The sequence below is a fragment of the Cololabis saira genome, chromosome 19 (assembly GCF_033807715.1).
Source record: "Cololabis saira isolate AMF1-May2022 chromosome 19, fColSai1.1, whole genome shotgun sequence".
Classification (NCBI taxonomy): Eukaryota; Metazoa; Chordata; class Actinopteri; order Beloniformes; family Belonidae; genus Cololabis; species Cololabis saira.
This window is the reverse complement of record NC_084605.1, coordinates 4,783,111-4,810,904: the sequence shown is the minus strand read 5'-3', so window position 1 is coordinate 4,810,904 and position 27,794 is coordinate 4,783,111. Positions and strand designations below refer to the sequence as shown.

The window sequence follows — 27,794 nt, the reverse complement described above, 5'->3', positions numbered from 1 at the left end:
CAGAGACCCTGCAGAATTTCATGGTATTTTGTCTCCCCTGTGTTGGCAGGGTGAGGGGAGACCACTTTATATATGTTAAAACAAGAAAAAACGTGTTTTTCATAATAGGTCCCCTTTAAGGAATATCAATTTAAAATTTGAATCAAGCAGTGCAGGCAGTCACACACACAACTCACTTACAGTATGTTCATTATTATCTGATTTATGTTCAATATAAGACAAAGATTAGTTAGTTCTTCATCTTTTGTCTCTTCCATCTGTTTGTTCATAATCAGTAATACACATCAGTTTTTTGTCAACACGGTCAGTTCATCGTCAACACCGTCAGATGTATGTTTTTGTTCATTTTTGAAAAGAATTGTTTATTCTTTGTTCAGTCTATCTAATAAAGGACCATCTGATCTACATCCTCGTATGTCCTATTTATCTAAACAATTTTTTTTTTTTCATTTTTAAATTAAAAACAAAGATTGAAAATGCAGACATTTAGAAATCTGGGTTTTCAGAATAGTGTGAAATCACAACATAAGTTTCTACAGTCTCAAGTCTTGTAGTTGTTCCTTGAGGGAGAGACTGAACTGTTAGTATCCTGAAACATTATACTGATTAAAGTAATCAACTTTTCACCAAAATACTGGAAGGATTTTGTTATAAACCAATGCTCAACAGAATTAAAAAAAGCCTTTATCTTCTATTAAACCATTCTAGTCCATCACATCAATAAGCAGCCTAATATTATTATGTATAAACCCATCTCTGATCAGTCCTGACTGGGTCCCACTTACTATCCGTCCTCCATCTGTCTTCAACCCATCAGCAAAAATAAGACAAATCAATTTGGAGTCAACATTTAACAAAGTTATTGTTCTCAGGTAATCGTTATATCTTTGTCTTTATTAGGTTTAGTTAAAAGAGTGAAGACTCCTTGTTTCATTGTTGGCATTAAATCATTCTTTTAATGAATTAAAACATTAAATAACAATTATTTTAAGTCTTCCCAGAAAAACATTTGCTTTATTGCTGCATCCACGCAATGAATGTAGGTATGTGTGCGGGAGTGCATCTGGAAAGAAGGAATAAAGGTGTGTATTGATTACTGCACACAAGCCAACAGTACAGAATATGATGCTTACAGCCTGAATCTTATTCACTCAGCAGTAACATGAAACGACCACTAGATGAAGCCAAAAGACCACAAATGAAAGGAACCTCTTCATACAAATCAGCAGGTTACAACAAAACAGTGAACTTAACATTCAAACATAACTACAGAGATATACAGTAAATATAAAGATTGATATTTATATACAATAATTATGTAAATGTCTGAGATATTGATGATGATGACATATAACGTTACCTTTGGGCCTCGGTCCCATCAGGTATTCAGAGAACACTCTCCACTTTGAATAATACTATAGAGGGAATGCACATGACATCACAGATGCGGGTTTCGCCCACTGAGTGTCAGAAAGACTGAGTGGCAGAAAGACTGAGTGTCGGAAAGACTGAGTGTCAGAAAGACTGAGTGGCAGAAAGACTGAGTGGCAGCGTAAACTTTCAGTTTGAGCAACTGGAAAACATCTAAAATGGGAAAGAGCTGTTGTGCGATTGACTGTACTCATAGATTTAGCAAATTACAAATGGATCGCTGCAATTGGCAGAAACAACTGGATTCCAGACACCGAAACGTGGATTTGCGGTTCCCATTTTGTATCAGGTAATGTTGGATTTTTGGGTAGCTAACGTTAAACGGTCAAATCATAAAGTTCAGTGTCCTCATCACTTTAATTTCTACAACAAATCCTGCCTTGAAGTCGGACCAAGCGTCAAGACTTTTGTAAGCCTTCAAGCTTTGCTTCGTGTATTCTCCTGGCGTAGAAATTAAGTACAAATAAATATCAGGAAACTGGATTTGTGACCAAATTTTAATTTCATGGACCACTGGTTCTTGGGGTAACTGTACCAAATATTAAGGGGATAGACTTTGTGACGTCACAGCCGTATCCGTGTTCTTTGGCCGCTATTGGAATAAATGTTGTTAAAACCTCAGCATGTGTAAAAAGGTGCTTGCAATAACCGATGACACAGAAATAATGTTGTTTTTAATCCAAGATTCATTTCTTCTGATATATAATACTCTGGTTATTCCAGATTAAATGATTTATAAATCAGCCGACAGCACAGTTATGTCTGTTTATGAACATTTGATAACTGGATGGTTTATTAACCACTAAACCACATTTTAGGAGAAAATACTACAATTTGTCGAAAAACTACATCTGGAATCAAGTGTCATAATTTAATTTTAGTTAGATTTTATTTTATTTAGTTCAGATAATAAGTAACATTTGAAGTTTTAAAACCAAAAACATTTAATCATCCTTGATTGTAGGAGTTACTCAGGATGTTTTTGTTGAGATAATGACACTTGTTTTTCCAGATAAAATTAAATAAAACCGTATTGATTTGTTTACCTGATGTACGAGTCTCCAGTAGTTTGGGGGATAAACTAAACCAGCCGACTGAAACGGAGCTGCAACACTTCTGCTTCATTTATTAACACGTATTTATAATAACTAACTATACAAAAAATATACTCACACACTTACCTATACATGCATACACATAGTTGATTTTTTTTTGTATATTTGTACACAAATGCCCATATAAATAAATATACTTATTTACACCATACTATCTCTATATTAACTCCATCTGCTCTATTTCTATATACAGTATATCTACTACTATACCTACCACGTTACACACATTTGTTTTTAAACTGGTTAATGTTTGGACATTCTTTTAATTCTGAATCCATTCTGTTCCATAGTTAAACTCCACTGACTGATATAGAAAATCTTTTCATAGTTGTTCGTGTTCTACGAGTCCTAAAATTTAGAGTACCCCTTAAATAATACCTTGCCTCTCTGACATAGAACATTTCCTGCAAGTGAGATGGTAATATGTTGTTCCTAGCTTTATACATGAATTGTGCTGTTTGGAATTCCACTATGTCAAAAAAATGTGATTATTTTAGAATTGAAGAATAATGAATTAGTGTGTTCACTAAAAGCAGCATTATGAATTATCCTTATGGCTCTTTTCTGCAGAATGAATAGTGGTTGCAGTGAACTTGTATACGTATTTCCCAAACCTGTAAACAGTAACTTAAATAAGGCAAAACCAGGGAACAAAACAGAATGCAGAGTGATTTATTATCCAGGAATTGCTTTGCTCTGGCCAGAACTGAGATGCCCCTAGATACTTTGTTGTGGATGTGTTTAATATGAGATTTCTACAGTATAATTACCCCAACAAATTTATTTTCATGTACTCTTTCAATGTTTACACCCTCAATATGCACCTGTGCTTGACTGTTTTTATTTATTTTATTTTTCTTGAACAATGTGGCCTAGTTGGTGTTCTAGTTTTCCTTTACTCAGTAGTTTCCAGCAGTTCTCTCCTTGTTGTATTTTGTCCGTTAAACCGAGTTTACACTCCGCCCCCTAGTGGTGGCGGCCGGTATGACACGTACCGGCCGCGTCGCGCTGAACCAGGAAACGCTCACAAGCAGCTGCTGTGGAGGCGACCGTCTCTCGGTCAGAGTGAAAGTACATCTGCCACATCTGGAAGATCAGGCATTAAACGCGCCCAGTGAGGTGATCCGAGGACGGAGAACAACTGCTGATGACCGGATCAATACTTAAAAGTTTATTTCACTCCTGAACTTTGTCTTTTGACTCGAACAGGTGAAGGTAGGAACTTATTCTCACTTCTGATTTACCTGCAAACTTTGATCATCCTTGTGTCTGAAGACAAATCTACATGATTTTTCATGACATTTTGATTGGTTTTATTATTGATCAGAAACACTGTGATGATCAGCCGATGATTAGTTTTCTTCATCGATCAAACTTTGGTGTTTTTATTTCCTGGAATGAAGCTGTCGTCTCCAGCATTAAAGACAGACTGCTGTTTCCTGTGGAGCCTTTCAAAATAAAGCGTGGTTCCTGGAGGAAGTTGTTTGCTGCTTGTGTAACTGTTGTGTGATGAGGCTGTGAAGGAGGAGGACACGTGTCTCTGCAGGACAGTTTCACCTCTGAGCTTCTTCACATTTACAGGAACCAGACTCACGTAGAAACCGAGTCTCTTTCTGCTTGTTCAAGATTTTCAACTTCCTGTTCGTGCAGTAGTCACAGAATGTAATGTTTTAATCTTAGAAACAGAAAAGGAGAAAACAGAAAAGGAGAAAATAGAATATATTGCCTTTTATTGCCATTTACACATGTACAGTGTAAAAAACATATTACTATCTTGTAATAGTACAAAAAATATGTAGAAAGAAATATGTATAAATAATAAATACAAAGGTGCTGAGAGAAAGCTTCAGAGCAGTTCGGATCAGCAGATACGGCTGTATCAGTGACTTCCTCCACCTCCCACTGGTTTTCTGACTGCATTCAAGTGACATAAACACTAAAGAGAGGAGCAAACCAGTGCCGGATCAGCTGATCCCTGTCCAACACCAATGATTCAATTCAATTCAATTCAATTTTATTTGTATAGCGTCTAATACAACAGATGTTGTCTCTAGACGCTTTCCAGAGACCCAGAACATGACCCCCGAGCACTTATTGCATAAACAATGGCAGGTAAAAACTCCCCTAGTGGGAGAAAAGCCTTAAGCCAAAAGTGATGTGTGTTTCCTCTGCAGATGAAGGTGTGTGTGTGAGCTGATGTGGACGTGAATTCAGCAGAATGGACCAGTGTGAGGACAGAGAGGAGGGAGTCCCTCCCTCTAAAACCTCTCTGTGTGGGGAACATGAGAGTCGGAGCAAAGCTCAGAGGTGAGATGAGCATCTCTAACTGTCCCTGACTCTTCTGCATGTCAGAGCTCAATACTCACCAAACCTCATTATTACAGGAATCAACCTGGACCTGGACCTGGACCTGGACCTGGACACAGCTGTGTGTCCTTGAAGAGCGACCAGTCAAAGGAATATGTTATTAACTTTAAAGGAGAGCAACGTTCGGCTGTAAATAGGTGAGTAGGGGTGGGTATTGGGAAGGACCTCACGATACGCATCACGATACTTGAGCCACGATACGATACAAATTGCGATATCCCGATTATGCAATATATCCCGATATATCGCGATATTCTACATAGTTCACCGAAAAATTTAAAAATGCATTACACATCTTAAAATCCAAGTTGTATATATGTACATCAGATGATAGTGATAATGCATTGGACAGACTGAGTCAAAACAATGTAATTCAAACTTTCCATTTTAATTATGCAACATATTTGCATGAAAAAACACACTGAAACACAATGAAAAGTGCAGTGTGTGCATTATTCTTAGATACAAAATACTCAAAATAAAATGCAGTGTCTCACCCACACTGAAATTGAAATCACAAAAATACAGTACAGCTACTTGCCCCTGACTTAAAATGACAAAAATAAAATGCAGTGTCTCACCCACACTGAAATCACAAAATAAAGTGCAGCTAGGTGTGGGCAAAAATATTGATACGGCAATATATCGCGATACATACATTGAATATCGATATCGTATCAGGAGACTATGTATGTAATATTTTTTCCCACCCCTATAGGTGAGTGTATCCAAACGCTGCCAATGATTTCTATTTAATACTTTTTAAATAGAGTAAATATTTGTATCTGTATATCTTGTTTTTCATATAAATAGAATATTTATATTTTGAACTTTTATCTTTTATCAGGGTCCATCAGAAAAGAGACTTTCTTGAACATGAACCCAGCTGTTTGTCCTGGAAGAGTGACCAGTCAAAGGAATATGTTATTAACTTTAAAGAAGAGCAACGTTCGGCTGTAAATAGGTGAGTGTATCCAAACGCTGCCAATGATTTATGTTTAATGCTTTTTAAATAGACTGAATATTTCTTTCTGTATAACTTATTTTTCATATAAATAGAATATTTACATTTTGAACTTTTGTCTTCTATCAGGGTTCATCAGAAAAGAGAGTCTCTTGAACATGAACCCAGCTGTTTGTCCTTGAAGAGCGACCACTCAAATGATAGATATATTAACTTTAAAGGAGTCCAACAGTCTTCTTCAGAGAGGTGAGATGAATTTAAATGTATTTAAACCGGTCCTCATGTTAGGAAATGTCCACATGTTTCTTCCTGAGTAGATCCATGTAGTCCTGGACCCCTGTGGTCCTCCATCACCTGATGGTGATCTGAGCTTCCTCCTCATAGATCTTCATCTCCTGTCAGGAGTTTTTTCCTCTGGTTGACACATCTGGAGGTCTCACCTTCCACAGGACTGATCCTGATGATGATCCAGAGTTCCTCAGCTGCTTCATGTCTCCATCAGTTGTCCATGTTCCTGATCTTGTTGTAACTTTTCACTGAGGTCACATGTATGTTCTCAGTGGATCAGCAGGACTAGTAAACCTTCAGCACCACCACCAGTCCTCTGATGGACTGTCCTCATCCAAACAGGACTTCATGGACCTTCAGCTGGTGTTTGTCTCTGTGAGGACAGACATGATGTGAGCTAATTATTCCTGGTTCCTCCTCAGAGTGGACCAGCAGAGCTCAGAGCCTCCCGGCGGTCCGTCTGTCCAGCAGCATCAGACACAGCTGGACTCCATATTTCTGGTCTGTACATGATCAACAACTGCTTCTCCACCTGTTCTGTTGACGCTGGTCTCTGGAGACCAGTGGACTGTCAGTCTGTCCAACATGGATCTGATGTTTGTCTCCATGCTGGTCTCTGGAGACCAGTGGACTGTCAGTCTGTCCAACATGGGTCTGATGTTTGTCTCCATGCTGGTCTCTGGAGACCAGTGGACTGTCAGTCTGTCCAACATGGGTCTGATGTTTGTCTCCATGCTGGTCTCTGGAGCGCAGTGGACTGTCAGTCTGTCCAACATGGGTCTGATGTTTGTCTCTGTGGTTTCAGTCTGATTGTGTCCTTCATGTGGTCTTCTGTTCCAGCTGCTGGAGGACAACATTGTCCTGTTTGTGAAGAACGAGCTGAAGAAGATCCAGAGGGGTCTGAGTCCAGATTACCCAGAATCCCTAGAGCATCTGTTGGAGGGTGAGGATGAAGAGCAGAGGAGGAGCAGCAGAGAGGCGTTTGTGAAGATCACAGTGAACTTCCTGAGGAGATTGAAGCAGGAGGACCTGGCTGAGCATCTGCAGAGCAGTAAGAGGATTTTGCTGAACATTTAAGCTGCTGTTTAAATTACCCAAAATGCGGTGTCGGTTCACATCCTGATTCTTTAGGAGAATTAGGTGGAACTTTATAAAACACAATTTTTTTTCCCCATGTGTATTCAGATGTTTCTGCTGCAGTTTGTAAAAAGCGGCTGAAGTCTAAGCTGAAGAAGAAGTCCCAGTGTGTGTTTGAGGGGATTGTTAAAGCAGGAAACCCAACCCTTCTGAAGCAGATCTACACAGAGCTCTACATCATAGAGGGAGGGACCGGAGAGGTCAACGATGAACATGAAGTCAGACAGATTGAAGCAGCTTCCAGGAAACCAAACGGAGCAGAAACAACCATCAGACAGGAAGACATCTTTAAACTCCCACCTGGAAGAGATGAACCAATCAGAACAGTGATGACGAAGGGAGTGGCCGGCATCGGGAAAACAGTCCTAACACAGAAGTTCACTCTGGACTGGGCTGAAGGAGCCAACCAGGACATCCAGTTACTGCTTCCATTCACCTTCAGAGAGCTGAATGTGCTGAAAGAGAGAAAGTTCAGCTTGGTGGAACTTGTTCATCACTTCTTCACTGAAACCAGAGAAATGTGCAGCTTTGAAGAGTTCCAGGTCGTGTTCATCTTTGACGGTCTGGATGAGAGTCGACTTCCTCTGGACTTCCACAACAATGAGGTCCTGACTGATGTTACAGAGTCCACCTCAGTGGATGTGCTGCTGACAAACCTCATCAGGGGGAACCTGCTTCCTTCTGCTCGTCTCTGGATCACCACACGACCCGCAGCAGCCAATCAGATCCCTCCTGAGTGTGTCTCCATGGTGACAGAGGTCAGAGGGTTCACTAACCCACAGAAGGAGGAGTATTTCAGGAAGAGGTTCAGAGAAGAGGAGCAGACCAGCAGGATCATCTCCCACATCAAGGCATCACGGAGCCTCCACATCATGTGCCACATCCCAGTCTTCTGCTGGATCACTGCTACGGTCCTGGAGAAAGTCCTGGAAACCAGAGAGGGAGGGGGGCTGCCCAAGACCCTGACTGAGATGTACATCCACTTCCTGGTGGTCCAGGCCAAACTGAAGAAGGTCAAGTATGATGGAGGAGCTGGGACAGATCCACACTGGAGTCCAGAGAGCAGGAAGATGGTGGAGTCTCTGGGAAAACTGGCTTTTGAGCAGCTGCAGAAAGGAAACCTGATCTTCTATGAACCAGACCTGAGAGAGTGTGGCATCAATGTCAGAGAGGCCTCAGTGTACTCAGGAGTGTTCACCCAGATCTTTAGAGAGGAGAGCAGCCTGTACCAGGACCAGGTCTTCTGCTTCATCCATCTGAGTGTTCAGGAGTTTATGGCTGCTCTTCATGTCCATCTGACCTTCATCAAGTCTGGAGTCAACCTGCTGGAGGAACAAGGAAACACAGAGACTGACCTCTATCAGAGTGCTGTGGACAAGGCCTTACAGAGTCCAAATGGACACCTGGATTTGTTCCTCCGCTTCCTCCTGGGTCTCAAACTGGAGACCAACCACACTCTCCTACGAGGTCTGCTAGAACCAAAACCAAGAAGATCACAGAACAATCAGGAAACAGTTAAATACATCAAGAAGATGATTAGTGAGGATCAGTCTGCAGAGAAAAGCATCAACCTGTTCCACTGTCTGAATGAACTGAACGATGGTTCTCTGGTGAAGGAGGTCCAACGGTCCCTGAGGTCAGGACGTCTCTCCACAGATGAACTTTCTCCTGCTCAGTGGTCGGCTCTGGGCTTCATCTTACTGTCGTCAGAAGATCTGGAGGTGTTTGACCTGAAGGAATACTCAGCTTCAGAGGAAGTTCTACGGAGGCTGCTGCCGGTGGTCAAAGCCTCCAAGAAAGTTGTGTAAGGACCAACACGGACACATCGGTTTTAGTTACAATCACTTGTTGTGTTCTTGCAGGAAACCAGTTAAATTCACTGTTCAACTAAATTCAGGTTCATGTGGGACCAGTTCTCCTCAATGGTTAATCTCAGGAAACTATACATGCAGAGAAGAGAAATGCAGCTTTGATCAAGTCTGTAGTGCAGCAACACTTATTGATTAATAGTTGAATTGATCAGTATTCATTTTAATTCTATGATTCATCCATTTGTTGAATTAAATAATCAATGTTTAGATTATATGATTATTTCTCTTTAATCTCCTCTGCAGGTTGAGTGGTTGTCACCTCTCAGAGGACATCTGTGCAGATCTGTCCTCAGTTCTCAGCTCTCAGTCCTCCAGTCTAACAGAACTGGACCTGAGTAACAACCACCTGCAGGATTCGGGACTGAAGAAGCTGTGTCCTGGACTGGAGAGTCCACACTGTCACCTGGAGTCTCTCAGGTCAGAATCCACCAAGTGTTCAACTGTTGACCGTTGATTGTTGATGAGAGTTTTAATAACTGTAACTGGGTCCAGTTCGGGTTGGAGCGCTACAGACAGTCGGTCAGAACTGTGTGAGGACGATGAACGAGGAGAAGTGCTCCACCAAGTCCACATAAACGTCTGTTTGTAGTTTAGTCAGTTTCAAGGTTATTTCAGTGATTGGGGGTGTTTTTTTCTTCCTTTAATTGAAGAGTATCAACAAGTTTGTCCACACATGAACATCTCTAACCTCCCCTCTCTAATCTGATCTCTTCTTTATCACTAAAAGTTCTCAAATAAGATGTTTATAACAGATTTGAAATGTTTCCTATTTAATATTGAATTAGTTTCCATAAAATGATCAAACTGGAGCACCAATAACTGTCAAATGGTGACGACCTCAGCAGCAGAAGTGTCTGTTCTTCTAACCTCGACTCAGTCTGTGTCTGGATGTCCACAAGGTGCTGGACTGATCAATATTCTGTCATTGATCCATTTCTGATCATCTGACCTTGAATAAAAACCAGCAAATTGTTTCTGGAGACTTTTCAGACCAAACAACGTCCCTGGAAACACGAACACTTTTTGGTTGAGAAAAGAGTCAGAAAATCAAATGTTTATTCAGCTCAAATGAAGCTCATTAAAGTGATCTTTAAACACAGCTGACTTATCTGGTTGTAAAACTCACTAAAGTGTTGAGGACAGACACGTCAGTCATGGAGTGTGATGTCACATGTTCAGGTCACATGATGCTCTTCACACGTCTCTCTCCACATCTGGATGCTGTCGGCCTCAGCAGCAGTGGGACTCTTTGTATGTTGATGTTCATCCACAAGTTTAGTTCAGGCACAAACATCTCAGGGTGAATTCCAGTGTTTCTGTTGATCCTCTGACTTTTCCTTCAGCGCCATCATCAGGTGAACACGAGGACAGAGTCAGCTTTAGTCTCAGAGCAGTTCTCTCAGAGTCTCTGCGTGTGTGTTGTGTTGTGTGTCTGCAGGCTGTCAGGCTGTCTGATCTCAGAGGAAGGCTGTGTTTCTCTGGTCTCAGCTCTGAGCTCCAACCCCTCCCACCTGAGAGAGCTGGACCTGAGCTACAACTATCCAGGAGAGTCAGCAGTGATGCTTTTGTCTGCTGGACTGGAGGATCCCCGCTGGAGACTGGAAACTCTCAGGTATGAAGACAGAAGGACATCAGTGTGCTGGACTCTTCATGGTGTAGCGCCCCTTTAACCATCCTCAGTTCTAAAGGCGCTCCCCAGGTTCACTAACCTCTTTAAACACACTTTTTCAATACCTAAAATAATAGGTGATATGGATGTTGATAATCGCTATCAGATGCTTCGTTTTCACACATTTTTTATTCACACTTGCATAAATAAATAAAACAAACCCAACAAATAATATGTTCTTCTAGAAACAAAAACCAGAAATAAACCAAGGGTTCATTGCACTTCAACCCTGTGAGCAGATTACCCTAATGGCTCACTTAATAAGATAAGATAAGATAATAAGATGGATCTTTATTGTCTCCCTTAGGAGAAATTTGTCTTGGACACGAGGCACGGCGACAATCATACTCCAACAAACATATAAACAACCCTGAAGTCTTTACCCAAACATAGAATCAGCCACACTATAATTAACCCACATCAGTTCAGTTCCCACTCCCAGAAAACCCATTACACAATAGAGGAAGAAACTTATTGCACAGAGCCCGACTGAACTAATTGCACGGATGTCCACATTATTGCACTGACCTACACAAAAGAACCTAAACATTGTTGCAAAGCCCGACTAATCATATTGCACAAATGTCCACATTATTGCACTAACCTATACAAAAAGAAACCTACACATTATTGCAAAGCCCGACTAATCATATCGCACAAATGTCCACATTATTGCACTAACCTATACAAAAAGAAACCTACACATTATTGCAATGTACTGTTGCAATGGTATCAACCTAGAGCCGGCACTCTAGCTTTGATAAATAAAACCCTTAATGCAAAAGAAAAACACAGTCACCAGTATTGGGTACCCAATTGCGCAACATTGCAGGCCTGTTTCAGTCCTTAATTGAGCTGGAAGTCAGGAGCTCAAAATGGTGGTGCGCCTTAGCACCAAAGCTTAAGATGGCGGTGTGCCTCGCACCTCGCACTGCCGGCCGTAGACATGTCCTCGGTCCCCAGTGGTGTATGCGACCAACACTCACCCAGGGCCCGTCAGACGGGTTGACTTGTATAGCTGGGCGACGGTTTCACCGTGGAATGGCTGTTCGCTACTCACGGTGATGGCCGTCCTTTAATTGGCGCGGGCTGCACCAACTTCCAACCGCACTTTGCTGGGACACTTATCCAGAGTCCGTGTTGACGTAGGTCCGACGCTGCATTGGAGGGCGATAAAAGACTCACTGTCTGTTCACCTCTGTTACACTCTCCAACCAACGTGTCTGTTAACCCTAACCCTTTTCTCTTTATTTTCTTTTCCCCATCTCGGTTTATACTCCCGGCTGCTTCGCTGCTCCGCTCTCGTCTCCCTCCGTCTTCTTGGCGTCACTCCTCCCTCCTCCCTCCTCCCTCCTCCAGGGTGGAGCCTGCTGGACAACGATGGTTGATACCAGGTCTGAGGAAGTGTAAGTGTGTTTCATTTCATTCCCACATTCAACCATCTTCACAATGACACGTCACTCATTCATGAGTCCATCAATGATCAATGACAGATCAATAATAACTGAAGCTGGATTGTTCGTTCTCTCCATCAGATTCCTGTCAACTCACCATTGACACAAACACAGTCAACAAATGCATCAAACTGTCTGACAACAACAGGAAGATGATGTTTGTGAAGGAGGATCAGTCATATCCTGAGCATCCAGACAGGTTTGATTACTGGCGTCAGCTGCTGTGTAGAGAAGTTCTGACGGGTCGCTGTTACTGGGAGGTCCAGAGGAGAGGAGAAGTTTCTGTATCAGTGAGTTACAGAAGAATCAGCAGGAAAGGAGGCGCTAATGACTGTGTGTTTGGATGGAACGATCATTCCTGGAGTCTGAACTCTTCTAATGCTGGTCGGTACTCTGTCAGTCACAATGACAGAGTAACATCGTCCTCCTCCTCTTCCTCAGACTCTGACAGAGTAGCAGTGTATGTGGACGTTCCTGCTGGAACTCTGTCCTTCTACAGCGTCTCCCCTGACAGACTGATCCACCTCCACACCTTCAACACCACATTCACTGAACCTCTCTCTCCTGGGTTTGGGTTTGGGTTTGGTTCTTCAGTGTCTCTGTGTTGAGTTAAGTCTCAAGAGTCTCCTCCTGTCAGAGAAACTGTCTCTGTTGGACAGATAGTTGAGTCTGTACATGCCATCCATCCATCCATCCATCCATCCATCTAGAGGGCTTCATTGGGATTGGGTCCCGCCGGGACCCAACGCAAATGTCGCGGGATCGGGCGGTTTGACTTTTGCTGCGGGCGGGAGCGGGCGGACAAAAAAAATTCCTGCGGGATCGGGATGTAGTCTAGCAACCAGATGGAAATAAATGACGTGAAAATGAACCTAAAATAAGGTATTTACAAAGCAAAGATGAAGCAAGGCCAGTCAGATATTTGGAGAAACTGCATTTAGTGTCTGTGGGCGCATGTTGGAAGAGAGACGCACGGGATTGGGACCACAGTCGGTCAGCAGCATTCTCTTCCTCCACAGCAATGTAATGGCCAAGCGATTAATTTGTTAAATTACAGTAATTCGTTTCATTCATTAACATTGTTTATTTTATGTTATTTATTAGTCTTATTTGAGTCACTCACAACCTACTCTCGTTGCTGTAACCACAATCACATAATTGATGCGTGCGCAAAAGGCGAGTTTTGCGGGAGCGGATGTAAACACTGCGGTAGCGGGCGGGAGTGGAACACACACGTTGTGGGTGCGGGTGGGGGTGGTAATGGTCAGAATTGCAGCGGGAGCGGGATGAAAAAAACAGTCCCGCGCAAGGGCTCTACATCCATCCATCCATCCATCCATCCATCCATCCATCCATCCATCCATCCATCCATCCATCCATCCATCCATCCATCCATCCATCCATCCATCCACCCATAGATCCACTCCTCCATCCATCCATCCATCCATCCATCCATCCATCCATCAACCCTCCAATCCATCCATCATCCATCCATCCATCCATCCATCCATCCATCCATCCATCCACTCATCCATCCATCCATCTATCCATCCATCCATCCATCCATCCATCCATCCATCCATCCATCCATCCCATCTTCTGATCCAGGTCCAGGTTGTGTGGTAGCAGCCTCATCAGACTGGTCCAGACCTCCCTCTCCTTGGTCCCAGACCAACAGATAAAAACTCTCAGTGAGTCCTGGTTCTACCGCGGGGATGGTTAAAATTGATGGGAAGATGGATGGAGACAAATACAGGACCATTCTGGAAGAAAACCTGATGGAGTCTGCAAAAGACCTGAGACTGGGACGGAAATTTGTCTTCCAACAAGACAATGATCCAAAACATAAAGCAAAATCTACAATGGAATGGTTCACAAAAAAACATATCCAGGTGTTAGAATGGCCAAGTCAAAGTCCAGACCTGAATCCAATGGAGAATTTGTGGAAAGAACTGAAAACTGCTGTTCACAAACGCTCTCCATCCAACCTCGCTGAGCTTGAGCTGTTTTGCAAGGAGGAATGGGCAAAAATTTCAGTCTCTCGATGTGCAAAACTGATAGAGACATACCCCAAGCGACTTACAGCTGTAATCGCAGCAATAGGTGGCACTACAAAGTATTAACTTAAGGGGGCTGAATAATTTTGCACGCCCAATTTTTCAGTTTTTTATTTGTTAAAAAAGTTTGAAATATCCAATAAATTTTGTTCCACAAAAATTACAGTTTTATATCTTTATGTTTGAAGCCTGAAATGTGGCAAAAGGTCACAAAGTTCAAGGGGGCCAAATACTTTCGCAAGGCACTGTATAACAGCAATCATACTTCAAGTGAAACAGATTGTAAATTATACAACTCAATAAAAATAAATTCATAAGTAATTTAAAAAAGAAAAGTGCATCATTACTTAAATTATATGGAGAGAGGGGTAAATACCTGAGAGAGTGGCTAATAAACCTTTTTTGCTTGAGGTTGATCAACTTTATCCAAAGACAGTTTTAACAGAAGTAGTTCCTGTTTAAATACAGACCATAATGATCTGGGGGAACGGATCAAAACCGGGCAGAGAGTTGGGGTGAATGACCGGGCCCTTTAAATAATAATAAAGCTCACTGTAGGTGAGACTAAGGGCCTGATTTACTAAAGGTTTGCGTGCGTAAAAACGTGTGCAAACTTGACATCACGCGCAAACCAATGTGCAAGCTGATCTACTAACAGCGTGCAAAGAGGACTGCGCCTCTCAAATTAGCAAAATAGCACACGCTATTCATTTAGTACCTTTGCCCTGATGAATAATCAATATGGGGCGTACGCGGCAGAAAGCGCTAAATACTGGGAGGGGAAAATGCAAATATGTTCATTTACCACACGCAATGAGATTTACCAAGCCTGAAAGTTTTTGCGGGGATTGTCATTGCGTCTGTATTTAATACGTTCGAAAGGAAGGTGCTAATCTGCCCAGCATTACGCAGGGATGCTTGTTGGTGCCTGATTTGAGGACTGGGGTGGGGATGGCTCAACTTGTGGTGAGGATTCTCCACATGCAAAAGGAGAAATATTTTATTTGAATGTTAAATCGAGTATTATTCAGCAAAAGGTTGCCACAGGAGGCACATTCATTTTTTTATTTGTGGTAATAAATAAATCACGTGTTTACATGGAGAAAAAAGTGTTTCTTATTGTGCGCCTATACTTGTTCTGCAGTTGTCATACCCCGGAGTTGTGCCGTATTCAGCACCCCTGCCGTGAAAAGCACCCCCTCGTCTGACAAAAATGATATTCTCATTCTGTGTCACGTTCTGTTTAGCGTCCAGTTTTGTGTTAATGATTCATGTTTAAATGCGCTCATGGATTCCACAATAGTCATACTTTCCCACAATCACAGTCACAGATAACAAAAATCGGGTAAATGGTTATTGATGTCATTAATTAATAGCCTGCTTACTGTGTTGTCTTCCATAATATTTGTAAATATATATAATATAAAGTATGTCTTTGTGTGAATGTGTATATATAAATATATTGAAGTGTCAGTGTGTTGTTTTTTTTCTTGGTCTACTTATCATTGAATATACGAGGGGGTGCTTTTCACGGCAGGGGTGCTGAATACGGCACAACAATTTGCCTCTTCCACTAATATCTCTAACTCCAACTCGTCAAATTTCATTTTGCGCTCACAAACCGTAAGACGCGCAACACCTCATTCAAATACTGCGGTTTGCACCTGTTATCAATTGCGCACGCAATCTTAGTTGATCCTAGTTCATCACCCGCAAAACACACAACAACAGCACGTGCAAACTTTTTCAGTGCACACGCAATTTAGTACTCTTTATTTAGGATCTTAGTAAATCGGGCCCTAAGGGTTCACGTATGATAGCCGTCGCCAAGGGGTGTTGACCAAACACAAGGGAGGCAGAACTTCCCTTTTCACCAGTTTATTAGGCTGAAGGAGTGTGTGGTCTACAGAACAAAATAACACATCCATAGAGAACAGTTAGGCTATCTGCAATAAACATCTATACTAAATAATACTCTTAAAATAACACCAAAGTATCATAACTCTGTCCTGCTTTCATAATAACCTTACAAAAAGTATTATTATAACAAATAACACATTTTTGGGAAATTAATAAAATAAATACCGTATTTTCGCGACCATAAGGCGCGCATAATTTTTTTTTTCTTTTTAAAAATGTGCTGCGCGCCCAATGAAACGGTGCGCCGTATCTATTACCTGTATTACGGTAATGTAAGGCGGACGGCCACCATGAGAACAGTAAAGGGAGAAGGGTGCGTGTGACGCCGTATCTATTACCTGTATTACGGTAATGTAAGGTGGACGGCCACCATGAGAACGGTAAAGGGAGAAGGGGGCGTGTGAAGCACCCGTGAGTTGCGGACGTGAATGAGACCATCCTCAAACTGAAAGCAGTAGCGCTGGCGGAAGACAGGAAAGACGGGATCCGCGCGGGGGAAAGACGGGGTCCGCGCCGGGGAAAGACAGGTTCCGCGCGAGGGGGGGACGGGATCTGCGCCGGGGAAAGAGGGGATCCGCGCTGGGGAAAGACAGGGTCCGCGCCGGGGAAAGACAGGATCCGCGCCGGGGAAAGACAGGATCCGCGCCGGGGAAAAAGGGGGTCCGCGCCGGGGAGAGACAGGTTCCGCGCGAGGGGGGGACGGGATCCGCGCCGGGGAAAGACGGGGTCCGCGCCGGGGAAAGACGGGGTCCGCGCCGGGGAAAGACGTGGTCCGCGCCGGGGAAAGACGGGGTCCGCGCCGGGGAAAGACAGGATCCGCGCCGGGGAAAGAGGGGATCCACGCTGGGGAAAGACAGGATCCGCGCTGGGGAAAGAAGGGATCCGCGCGGAGGAAAGACGGGGTCCGCGCCGGGGAAAGACGGGATCCGCGCCGGGGAAAGACGGGGTCCGCGCCGGGGAAAGACGGGGTCCGCGCGGGGGAAAGACGGGGTCCGCGCGGGGGAAAGACGGGGTCCGCGCCGGGGAAAGACGGGACTTTGAAGGGTTTGATTAATGTAAAAACTGAAATAAAAAACAAACAAACTAAGTTTTGCTCCCGCTCTATTTTTAAATAAGCACATTTGTGTGCTTGTGTGTGTGTTCTGCAGCGGGTGTGTGTGTTTTGCGGCGCGTGTGTGTTTTGCAGCGCGTGTGTGCAGTTCCGTGTCTGTAGACTGCGCCTTTTGGGTCAGTGCGCCGTATGTGTGTTTTAAATCTAAAAATGACACACAAAAATGAGGGTGCGCCTTTTCACACGGTGCGCCGAATGGTCGTGAAAATACGGTACCACAATAATGTACATGTTTAAACTATCTTGGTTATATAACTATAACTGAATAAACAGGTTTGTGTAACATTTATCCAAAGTAAATTCAACAATCTGCCTCCAAATGATCGCCCAATGTGGCAATATAATAACACTTTAAACAGGAATACAGGTAAAACATGTACTTACTTTTAGAAATACACACACACACAAGTGAACAAGAACTAATACTACTACTAACTGATAATCAAACTGGTAAAATTAAACTAAAACTACAATTTTCTGCTCCGGTCTCCTTCTCTTCTCCTCCCAGGGACTTTTCCAACACACCAGGTTCACTGCATGTGCAGTCGGCCCTGATTGGCTGCTGCCACTCAACAGAACATGAGAGGGGGCTGATGCTCATGCACACGCATGATCTCATGTCCACCATCACCTCACAGTCTCTTAAACACTCAGCATAAAATACTTTAACAGCGGGGCTTACAAGTTTCAGCACCACGGAGCGCAAATAAGTCAACATGGAGATCGATTATGTCACCAATCAGACATGAAGTATAACAAACCGAGAGAACATTAAAACATGAGGTTACATTGTCACTAATAATAAAACAACACAAAGTCAAAGCAGTTCAGCACCACGGATGGTGACGGCATCATTTTGACTCCAGCTTTAACTGTTTCAGCTCAGTTTCTGCATCAGCAGCTGTAAAGTTTAGTAGAAGTGGCACAGCGGCCCACATGTTGACTACTGTGTTGACAACTGGACCTCAGTGCTGCTTTTGACACTGTAGATCATGGCATTTTACTGCACAGGTTAGAGCATGTTGTTGGGATTAAAGGGACCGCTTTACGTTGGTTTAAATCATATCTATCTGACAGGTTCCAGTTTGTTCATGTACATGAGGTTTCTTCAGAACAGTCAAGGGTCTGTTATGGTGTTCCGCAGGGTTCAGTGCTGGGGCCAATCTTGTTCAGTTTATACATGCAGCCATTGGGAAGTATAATCCAGAATCACGGCATAAACTTTCATTGTTATGCTGATGATACACAGCTCTATTTGTCTATGAAGCTGGATGAAACAGAACCGTTAGTTAAACTTCAGGCATGTCTTAGGGACATCAAGGACAGGATGTCCAGAAATTTCTTGCTTCTAAATTCAGATAAAACAGAGGTTATCATTCTTGGTCCAGAGCATCTTAGGAAGGGATTAGATGGTGTTGCAATGGCTTCCAGTGCAACTGTGAGAAACTTTGGTGTTGTTTTCAATCAGGATTTGTCGTTTAAACCATATGTTAATCAGGTTTGTAAAATAGCGTTTTTCCATCTCCGTAATATTGCAAAGATTAGGAAAATCCTCTTGCAGAGTGATGCAGAAAAACTAGTTCATGCGTTTGTATCTGCTAGACTACATTACTGTAATGTGTTATTAGCAAGATGTCCAGGTAATTTGCTGAATAGGCTCCAGCTAATCCAAAATTCAGCAGCGCGAGTGCTTACAGGAATCAGCAGGAGAGACCACGTCTCTCCAGTGTTAGCATCGCTCCATTGGTTACCCGTAAAATTCAGAATCCAATTAAAAATTTTATTACTTGCGTATTAAGCCCAAATCGCCTTAGCTCTGCATTATTTGCAAGACCTGATAGTGCCTTATGTTCCTGGCAGAGCTCTCCGTTCTCGGAGTGCAGGTTTACTCGTAGTTCCTAGAGTATCCAAATGTAGATTTGGAGGGCGGGCGTTCTGCTATCAGGCATCATTACTATGGAACCAACTTCCAATCTGGGTTAAGGAGGCTGACACCACCTCCACCTTTAAAACTAAACTAAAAACCTTTCTGTTTTGTAAAGCCTATAGTTAGTGTTTAGTAAACCTCTAGCTGGTGCTGGTAAATCTTTAGGTAGTGTAAACTCTAGTGTGTTAGAGTCCCTCTTGTAGTTTCTTGTGCTGCCCCCCCCTTGTCTTCTCTTTTTTCTCTTTTGTACATGGTACAGCCTCCTCTGCCGGTGGCAAAGAGCATCTCTGAATGCACAACACTGGATCCTGCTGCGTGGGAGTGAGAGGGGCAGGGTAACGGCCCCTTTTGGGCGGGGGAGACGGTTCGTCCCTCAAGACTCCTCTCCCTGGCCCTGCCCCTTCTCAACCTTTCCCCGACCCTGCACCTAACCTGGGACTTGCTGATTGGGCCCGGAGCTTCGGGAGCTGCGTGCTGGCCTGCGGTCCCTACCACCGGTCAACCCGTTGCTGCTTCCACCTGCCTGCTGTGTGCTGTTGACGTCCCCGACCCCCCAGTCTGGCAGGAGGGTCCCTCCTTATGAGCCTGGTCCTGCTCAAGGTTTCTTCCTTCCTAAAGGGGAGTTTTTCCTTGCCACTGTTTGGCTTAAGGCTTTTCTCCCAATATGGGAGTTTTTACCTGCCATTGTTTATGTAATAATTACATAAAATGTCATGTTCTGGGTCTCTGGAAAGCATCTAGAGACAACTTTTGTTGTATTAGACGCTATATAAATAAAATTGAATTGAATGTTCACCAACATGAAGTACTACAGGCCGACTCAGTCAGAAACATCCCAGAGGAGGTTTTCATCACGGCGGTCTGCAGCGGGACCAGACCTGCTGCTGCTTCCATTTCCAGTGTCCAGCGCCGGTGAGGAGGGGGCTGCTGGTCAGGCAGCAGGTCTGCTGCTCCCTGGAGCAGCTAGCGACTGCTGACTCCCTCACATCTTCCTTCACCTCCTTTTTGCTTTTCTCTGGCTTTGCCCTTCCGCCTTCATGCTGATGTGCAGTGAACTCATGTTAACTTAGTCCGTAAAGATGCTGACTGATGATGAAGTTGGTGGACGAGTTTTACCCAAAATGCACTTGGAGACAATATCGGCGATCCACTTGTAAATGTCCACATTGTGAAGTTAAATGTGAGTGTATTGAAGCCCAGCCAGAGTCAGCCCTTGTCCAATCTTACTTTTGATATTATTAGTATATTTGTTATATTGGTTCATGTCTTGTGCACTGAAAGGTTATTATGTTAATGCATTACATACGTTTTCATGTTGCATATCATGTTATGCTGCGGTACTGTGTTGTGTGGAGTTGTCGAGCATGTGAGCGTGCATGTATTTAATTGGCCGTGTGTGCGTGTGCATGAAGTGCATGAGAGAGACGGCGGAGGCGAGTCGACATCGTTTTGTGCGGGGGACTGTGGTAGTTGGTCTTTCAAGTTGGAGCTTTATATCGATAAGTAACGTTGCTTAACGATAAAAGAGCAGGACACTTCCCGGAGATTGGACTGTCTCGTGTACAGTAGTTTCAGTCTGAGTTTGCTGGTTAGTAAGTTAGGCTACGCTGTAGGAAAAAAAAAGTAGTTTTTACGGAAAAAAACTGGCAGCTGTGGTTGCCAGAATGATACTGTAAAAGATACAGCGGATTGTAAAACACATTACAGAACAAGCTGTACATTTTATAATTTCAAACTGTAATCCTTTACAAAAAACATCAACATCAATTTTCAGCCAAATTAGCATGACTATACCTTCATTAAAGCTATTTTCTCCTGTACAATTTATGTGCAGCCATTGCTTATTTTACATCTAATCCCATTAAATTTCACTGGAAAACATCAAAATAGAGGCATTATTAATCGGTAAAAGCCTCATTATAAGAGAGTAATTTGACTGAATGTTTCCTTTTATTTTATTAAGAGATTGTGTGTTGTGTAATATATTTTGTAGTTTTAATAGCGGTGTTTTGTTGTGAAATAAACATCTACATACAGGACTGTCTCAGAAAATTAGAATATTGTGATAGAGTCCTTTATTTTCTGTAATGCAAAAATGTCATACATTCTGGATTCATTACAAATCAACTGAAATATTTCAAGCCTTTTATTATTTTAATATTGCTGATCATGGCTTACAGTTTAAGAAAACTCAAATATCCTATCTTAAAAAATTTGAATATTCTGGGAATCTTAATCTTAAACTGTAAACCATAATCAGCAATATTAAAATAATAAAAGGCTTGCAATATTTCAGTTGATTTGTAATGAATCCAGAATGTATGACATTTTTGTTTTTTTAATTGCATTACAGAAAATAAAGAACTTTATCACAATATTCTAATTTTCTGAGAAGTCCTGTACTATCATAGAATTCTTTGAGTAATGTCTTCATTAAATGAGTTATTACCAGTTAGACAGACAAACTCTGACACAATGTCAACAAAGATTTTCATCTGTAACATTTACGGTCCTTCACCGTTGCTATTTCACAGTTTTTTACGGTAATTTACGGGCTTTTCTTACAGTGTAGTCAGCCAGTTTTCTGCAGTAGCTCGTGCTGAAACATCCCTCCTGCTCACGGCTGAAACTCCCACGTGGGACAATCTGGAAAAGTCCCCGTGTCCTGAAGACGAGACGACCTCCTGCCTGCCGACTGCCTTCATAGAGTCCATAGAGGACGCCAGGCAGCAGACACTTACTGTAAGGTTTAAGTCCCAGTTGATAATTCAGTCTAAGAACAAGTAACTGTGCTATCGTTGGTTTGTGGCCTCCGGGCTACAGTGAGAGTGAAAATAAAGTGCAACATTTGATTCAATATTTTACACAAGTCAGTCGTCTTGTAAAGATTTGATCAAACAATTACAGTAATGTTCCGTATTTGTCTTACTGTGTGAAGTTGTGGGGATCCACCTTTAAAACCACCTTAAATTCAATAATAAAACTTCAAAAACGAGCCATACGTATCATCAATAAGGCTGATTACTTTGCTCACACAGATCCACTTTTTCTAAATTCTCATGTTATTACATTTTATGATTTGTTTTATTATAAAATCATGCAAATACAGTCCCATGGCAATGCACAGGACTGTTAGGTAGGAGCACTGGGTGATAAAATGGGGAAAAAACCGGGATAAAAATATATTTAAAAAAAAAAAAAAAATCATGCAAATCATTTTCAGAGCAAAATCAAAAATGCTCCCTGACCCAATACAGAGGTTTTTTCAATTCAGGAAACTCCGTATAATCTTAGAGGTGTCTGAAATTTCACTGTACAAGAAGCTAAAAAAGGTATGAAAAGGAGACGAGTCTCCATTACTGGAGTTAAATTCTGGAATGATGCCAACATACATTTAAAAACATGTCGTTCTCTTTTGGTTTTTAAGAAAATGGTTTGTAAAGCTATTTTTGAAGCTTATAAGTGCGATTGACTATCTGTTAATTTTTCTTTGCCTTTTGTTGTTTCTTTGCTTTTCTATTCTCTTTTTGGTTTTCTGGAGGTCGGTAGCCACAAAAAGAAAGTTGGTAATATAGGATAAGCTTTTATAAGCATTCTGCTTCAGCCTATGCCTTTTCAGTCATTGTTCAACACATGATTATTGGTTTTGTATGAAATGTTAATGCTGTGCACAATGTTTTTGTTTTTTTTGGTGTTGTGTTTTGTGTTGTCATGACTGAATAAACTACATCCATTCATTCATTCATAATTCCCCGATCTGCAATAATATATATATATATTATTCAAAAGGAAATCTTTCTGTTATTCCTATTGGGTAGAAAGATATATTTGGTCTATTTGAAATCCTATGGATTCAAATGTTGCTCCGATATAATGAATTTAAGGAGAAATTTAACATACAGTGTTCTAAAACACAGTTTTCTGTAGTAATTAAAGCTAAACTGCAGCAATGGTGAACACGATGAGGCTCGTTACCTTACATGAATTTAACACCACAGTTGCTTCACTTTACTTTAATTACAGTACTTCAACTTCAAGGAGAACAAATGTACAAACAAATCTATAAGATCTGCTCTCACCTCTGTGATGTTTCCTTTATCGCTGAAGAGAAAATATTAGTTAAAAGAGTATCCTGATGATGTCATAGTTCGTACCTCCTCTCCCGGTCGCTCCAAAGGCTAAAGACACTCATTTTAAGATTTTAAATTATATCTACCCTTGTAATGCTTTTCTTAGACAAAGATCTAATACAGATTGTAATAATTGTTAATTCTGTGACCCAGATATTGAAACTATTGAACAGGTATTTTTTTGATTGTTATTATATCAGAACTTTGTGGGGATGTTTTCAAACCTGGACCTCAGAGAAAGACACTCAAGCACCAATCTTAAACTTCCACACTATTAAAATAGGGGTTTTGTTGCAGTAAAAAAAAGAGGGATATGTTATATAATACTTTCATTATTTTAGCAAAATATTTAATCCACAGATGTTTTCAGATAGCTCTCTACTGGTTTAAATTTTTGTAATGAAATTCTTTCAAAAAAATCCTTAAAACATATAAAAACTAAACAAGTCATATGTGTATATGAAGGTTTAATAACTTTAATTCCAGATTAATTCTCTGACTGTTTTAACTATAGTTTATCACCTTAATCTGGGTGATTTTGTTGCTGTTGTTTATGTGTAATAAATGCTCGGTCATGTTAGTTAAAAAAAGAAAAAAAGAAAAGGTACAGATGACGTAAAGCGCGTTACTGTCCTAAAATCCACTTCTTTCCGTCTGCGTTCGACTAGTCGTGCCTGACCCGAGGGCCCGGATGTGTGACACAGATATTTGAAGAGAAAAACTGAATTTGAATGAAGAAAAGTGAAAGTAAAAAGTGGGAATTAATTAGTGAATGAAATACATTCAAACCAATAGATTTGATTTCAAATTAGTCCGTTCGGATTCAGATTTTAAAAGCAATTATTCAAATCAATCAATTCAGTTTCAAATTGAATGATTCACATTCAGATATTTATTTATTTTAAATGTATTTAAAAAGAACAACAACAAACTCAGGTGTAAACATAAGTACATCAGATTGATGATTTTTGAATAAAAGGAAGAAAATAAATAAATAAATATAAAAATAAATAAAGAATAATGAGGGAAAAATAAATAAACAAATGAATTAAAAATAACTCCTTAAATAATAAATTAGGAAGGAAAATCATATTGACAAGTACAAGGGGTTCAGGATAAATGGACAGTTGTAATCAGAGTAAACAATTTGACTGCAAGGGGAGTATTTATGTGTTTTAGACACCGTTGAAATAAGGAGATTTCATTTTTAAGAGCAGTCCATGAAGGGGGGGATTTAGCATAGCGACACCTTTAATATAGTATTTTGTAAGAATGATCAAATTATTCACTAAAAATTATTATTTTTTTTTTAATTCTTAAGAATTACACCAACTTTTTTGTTTTGAAAAGACCAGAAATCTATGTTGATGGAGCTGGACAATATTAATCATGGAGAGACTTCCATATATCTGGAATCATCTCTCATCCAAAAAACAGCTGCTCTATCGTTTCTACAATCGTTTTGCAATTATAACATTTATCTACATCTAATTTAACTTTTGTTAATTAATTAATTTGAGGGATAATCAGAATCAGAATCAGAATCAGAAAGGGGTTTATTGCCAAGTTTTCACACGAGGAATTTGTTATGGGGATTGGTGCAACACAATACAAATATAAAAACAAATATATAAGAGATAAAATAAAATAGAATGAAATGTATACACAATAAAAAGTATAGACAGTAAAATAAAATGTAGACCGGAAATGTACAAAGTGAGGTTTTAAAGTGCCGGGTGAGTCTGTACAAAAGTGACTTAGCAACTTAGGATAGGTAAAAAGTATAGACAGAAATGTACAATGAGGTTTGTAAAGTGCCGGATATGAGTCTGTGCAAAAGTTACAGGATTGGAGTTTTTACGTTAATGTAACGTAGAGTGGGATGGGGGGGCAGTCCGTGGTAGTCGGGGGGGGGGGGGAGGGGGGACCGGGGCCTTGTTGATGAGGAAGGCTGCAGACGGGAAAAAACTGTTCTTGTGGCGTGAGGTTTTGGTCCTGATGGACCGCAGCCTCCTGCCAGAGGGAAGAGTCTGAAACAGTTTGTGTCCGGGGTGGGAGGGATCTGCTGCAATCTTTCCTGCACGCTTCAGGGTCCTGGAGGCGTGCAGGTCCTGGAGAGATGGAAGATTGCAGCCAATCACCTTCTCTGCAGAGCGGATGATACGCTGCAGCCTGCTCCTGTCTTTCACAGTGGCAGCAGCGTACCAGATGGTGATGGAGGAGGTGAGGATGGACTCAATGATGGCCGTGTAAATAAATGAAAGATAAAATAAAGATTAAAAGATAAATGTTGTTGATGGTCTTAAAATGTATTTCTTTACATTTGGGAGGAACTGGGAATTTTACATATTTTGTACGAACTGCTGATATTTCAGATTTTCAGATTTATGCTGTTGTGCTTAAACTCAACATCGTTCTTCTGTTTTCAAAATGGGTTCCTTCTGCCCTCTAGTGGTGATATGTGGTAACTTCACTTAGCGTAAAGTTGGAAGAGTTACATCAATTCGCATATCCTGTTTGGTCTTTCAAAATAAAAGACACGTAAACAAACAGCCCGACGTGAGTGAGTCTGACTCGATGACAGTCGTGACTGGATGGGTGGATTGAACAAATTAAGTTACAGAGTCTGTTTGGGAGGTCTAATCGAGGAGTAAAATATATATATTTGTTCTTATTTTGTCTTTATTAATGTAAAGTTCAAGTGCAAACAGAAATCAAGGTGACTGGTATTGTCATGCTAATATTATTGATCATTTCTTAAATAAATAAATAAATAATAATAATAATAATAATAATAATAATAATAATAATAATAATAATAATAATAATAATAATAATAATAAAATCGTGAAAAGAATACGTCATATGTCCCCAGCATTTCATTAATGTGATTACAGACAGACAGAAACCCTTTTTACTTTGAGTTTCAGTTGCTTCCCTACAGATTTAGAAGTTGTAAAATTAAACATTTTAATAACCATTTTGCTCCAGCTGCTATTACACTCATGAACAAACTAACATCTGCACATTCATTTATGAAGCTTGTTTTATCATTATTTAAATTGCTTTTAACTTACTCACCGCTGTTGTAAATATAAACATACAATGTAATAAAGTTTAAACGTGTTTTATACTAAATGGAGTTCAGTTACATTATTTACAGGAATGGCATTAGTGTTTGTGTGTGAATGGATCAATGACAGACATTAGTTTAAAACCCTTTTTATTGATATAAAGTTATAAAGGCCGGTACCGGCTCCTCAATCACTGGAGTCAATTCATTGCGCAATGTGGCAATGTTGTGCAATATGGCACATGCAACAATTCTATCCCAGCCCTGTCTGGGCAGACCCTCAGCCTGTGCAAGCACTGAAACCTTTCCTTTAGAATTCCAAAAGTCATCTCAATTTTGACCCGGGTTCTGCTGTGAGCCACGTTGAAGCGTTTGGGCTCCAGCATCTGGATCGGGGTACGGGGTAATGAGCGTGGGGAGGCGCGGATATCCTCTATCCCCCAGGAGATAGCCATAAAATTCTCCTGCAATTGCACATATAACACAAAGTTAGACACATGAATATTTGCAAAACTGATCAATATAATATTAGTAATATAACGCACTCTGTAGAAATTTGGTGCTCAAATTTGATTCCCTGTACATCCTGGCATCATGCACGGAGCCTGGCCATCTCGCCTCCACGTTGGATATTAGACTGGCAGCATCGCATCATCTGGCAATTGAAAAAATAAGTTTTCAAACATCATTAAGAGAGCGCTCAAAAATAAAAGCAGCTTACGGTTCCATTATACCTACTTGGACATTGATGCTGTGGAAACTTTTCCTGTTAACAAAGCCAGCCTCATTTTGGGATGGTGCTGTAATTGGCACATGATCTTCTGCTCCTTGCCCTCCTTGCCCTCCTCCATCACCGTCTAATAACGTTTGGAAAGCATGCAATTTAGCCAATGCTCATTAAATGTAATCTCACCAGCAAAGATTTCTGTGCATATTTGAGAAACCTAAGCAATGCTGACCTGCCAGTTGGTGGAACTCCGTCTTAATGACCCTCGTAGGTTTGTGGCCAGGGAAACGATTATAGTTGTGCATGAAGCGCTTTAGCGCAAAGCACACTTTACGCACCGACCGACAGGCAGTTGCTTTCCCGATATGTTCAGCGTCTCCAATACTGTACAGAAACTCCCAGATGCAAAAAAAAACGGAGAGCGATGCACATTGTTTGCAGCGAAGAGAGGGCAGACCCACGATGGGTAACGTTTGCAATGTATACATTGTATACATTGCAAACGTTAAACGTTAAAAATGGTTGGATTGTAACAGTGGTGTCGCTTTCATTT

General features: G+C 41.2%; 1 protein-coding gene across 1 annotated transcript in view; it reads left to right on the top strand.

Moving 5' to 3' along the window:
• Positions 1-4,717: 4,717 nt before the first annotated feature.
• Positions 4,718-27,794, top strand: part of LOC133419731 (NLR family CARD domain-containing protein 3-like) — a gene marked incomplete at its 3' end in the record, with an annotated part of 116,300 nt that continues 93,223 nt past the window's right edge. Inside the window, exon 1 of the mRNA XM_061709134.1 lies at positions 4,718-4,853. Within this exon, the coding sequence (XP_061565118.1) occupies positions 4,765-4,853 (89 nt within the window). The remainder of the gene's footprint in view (positions 4,854-27,794) is intronic.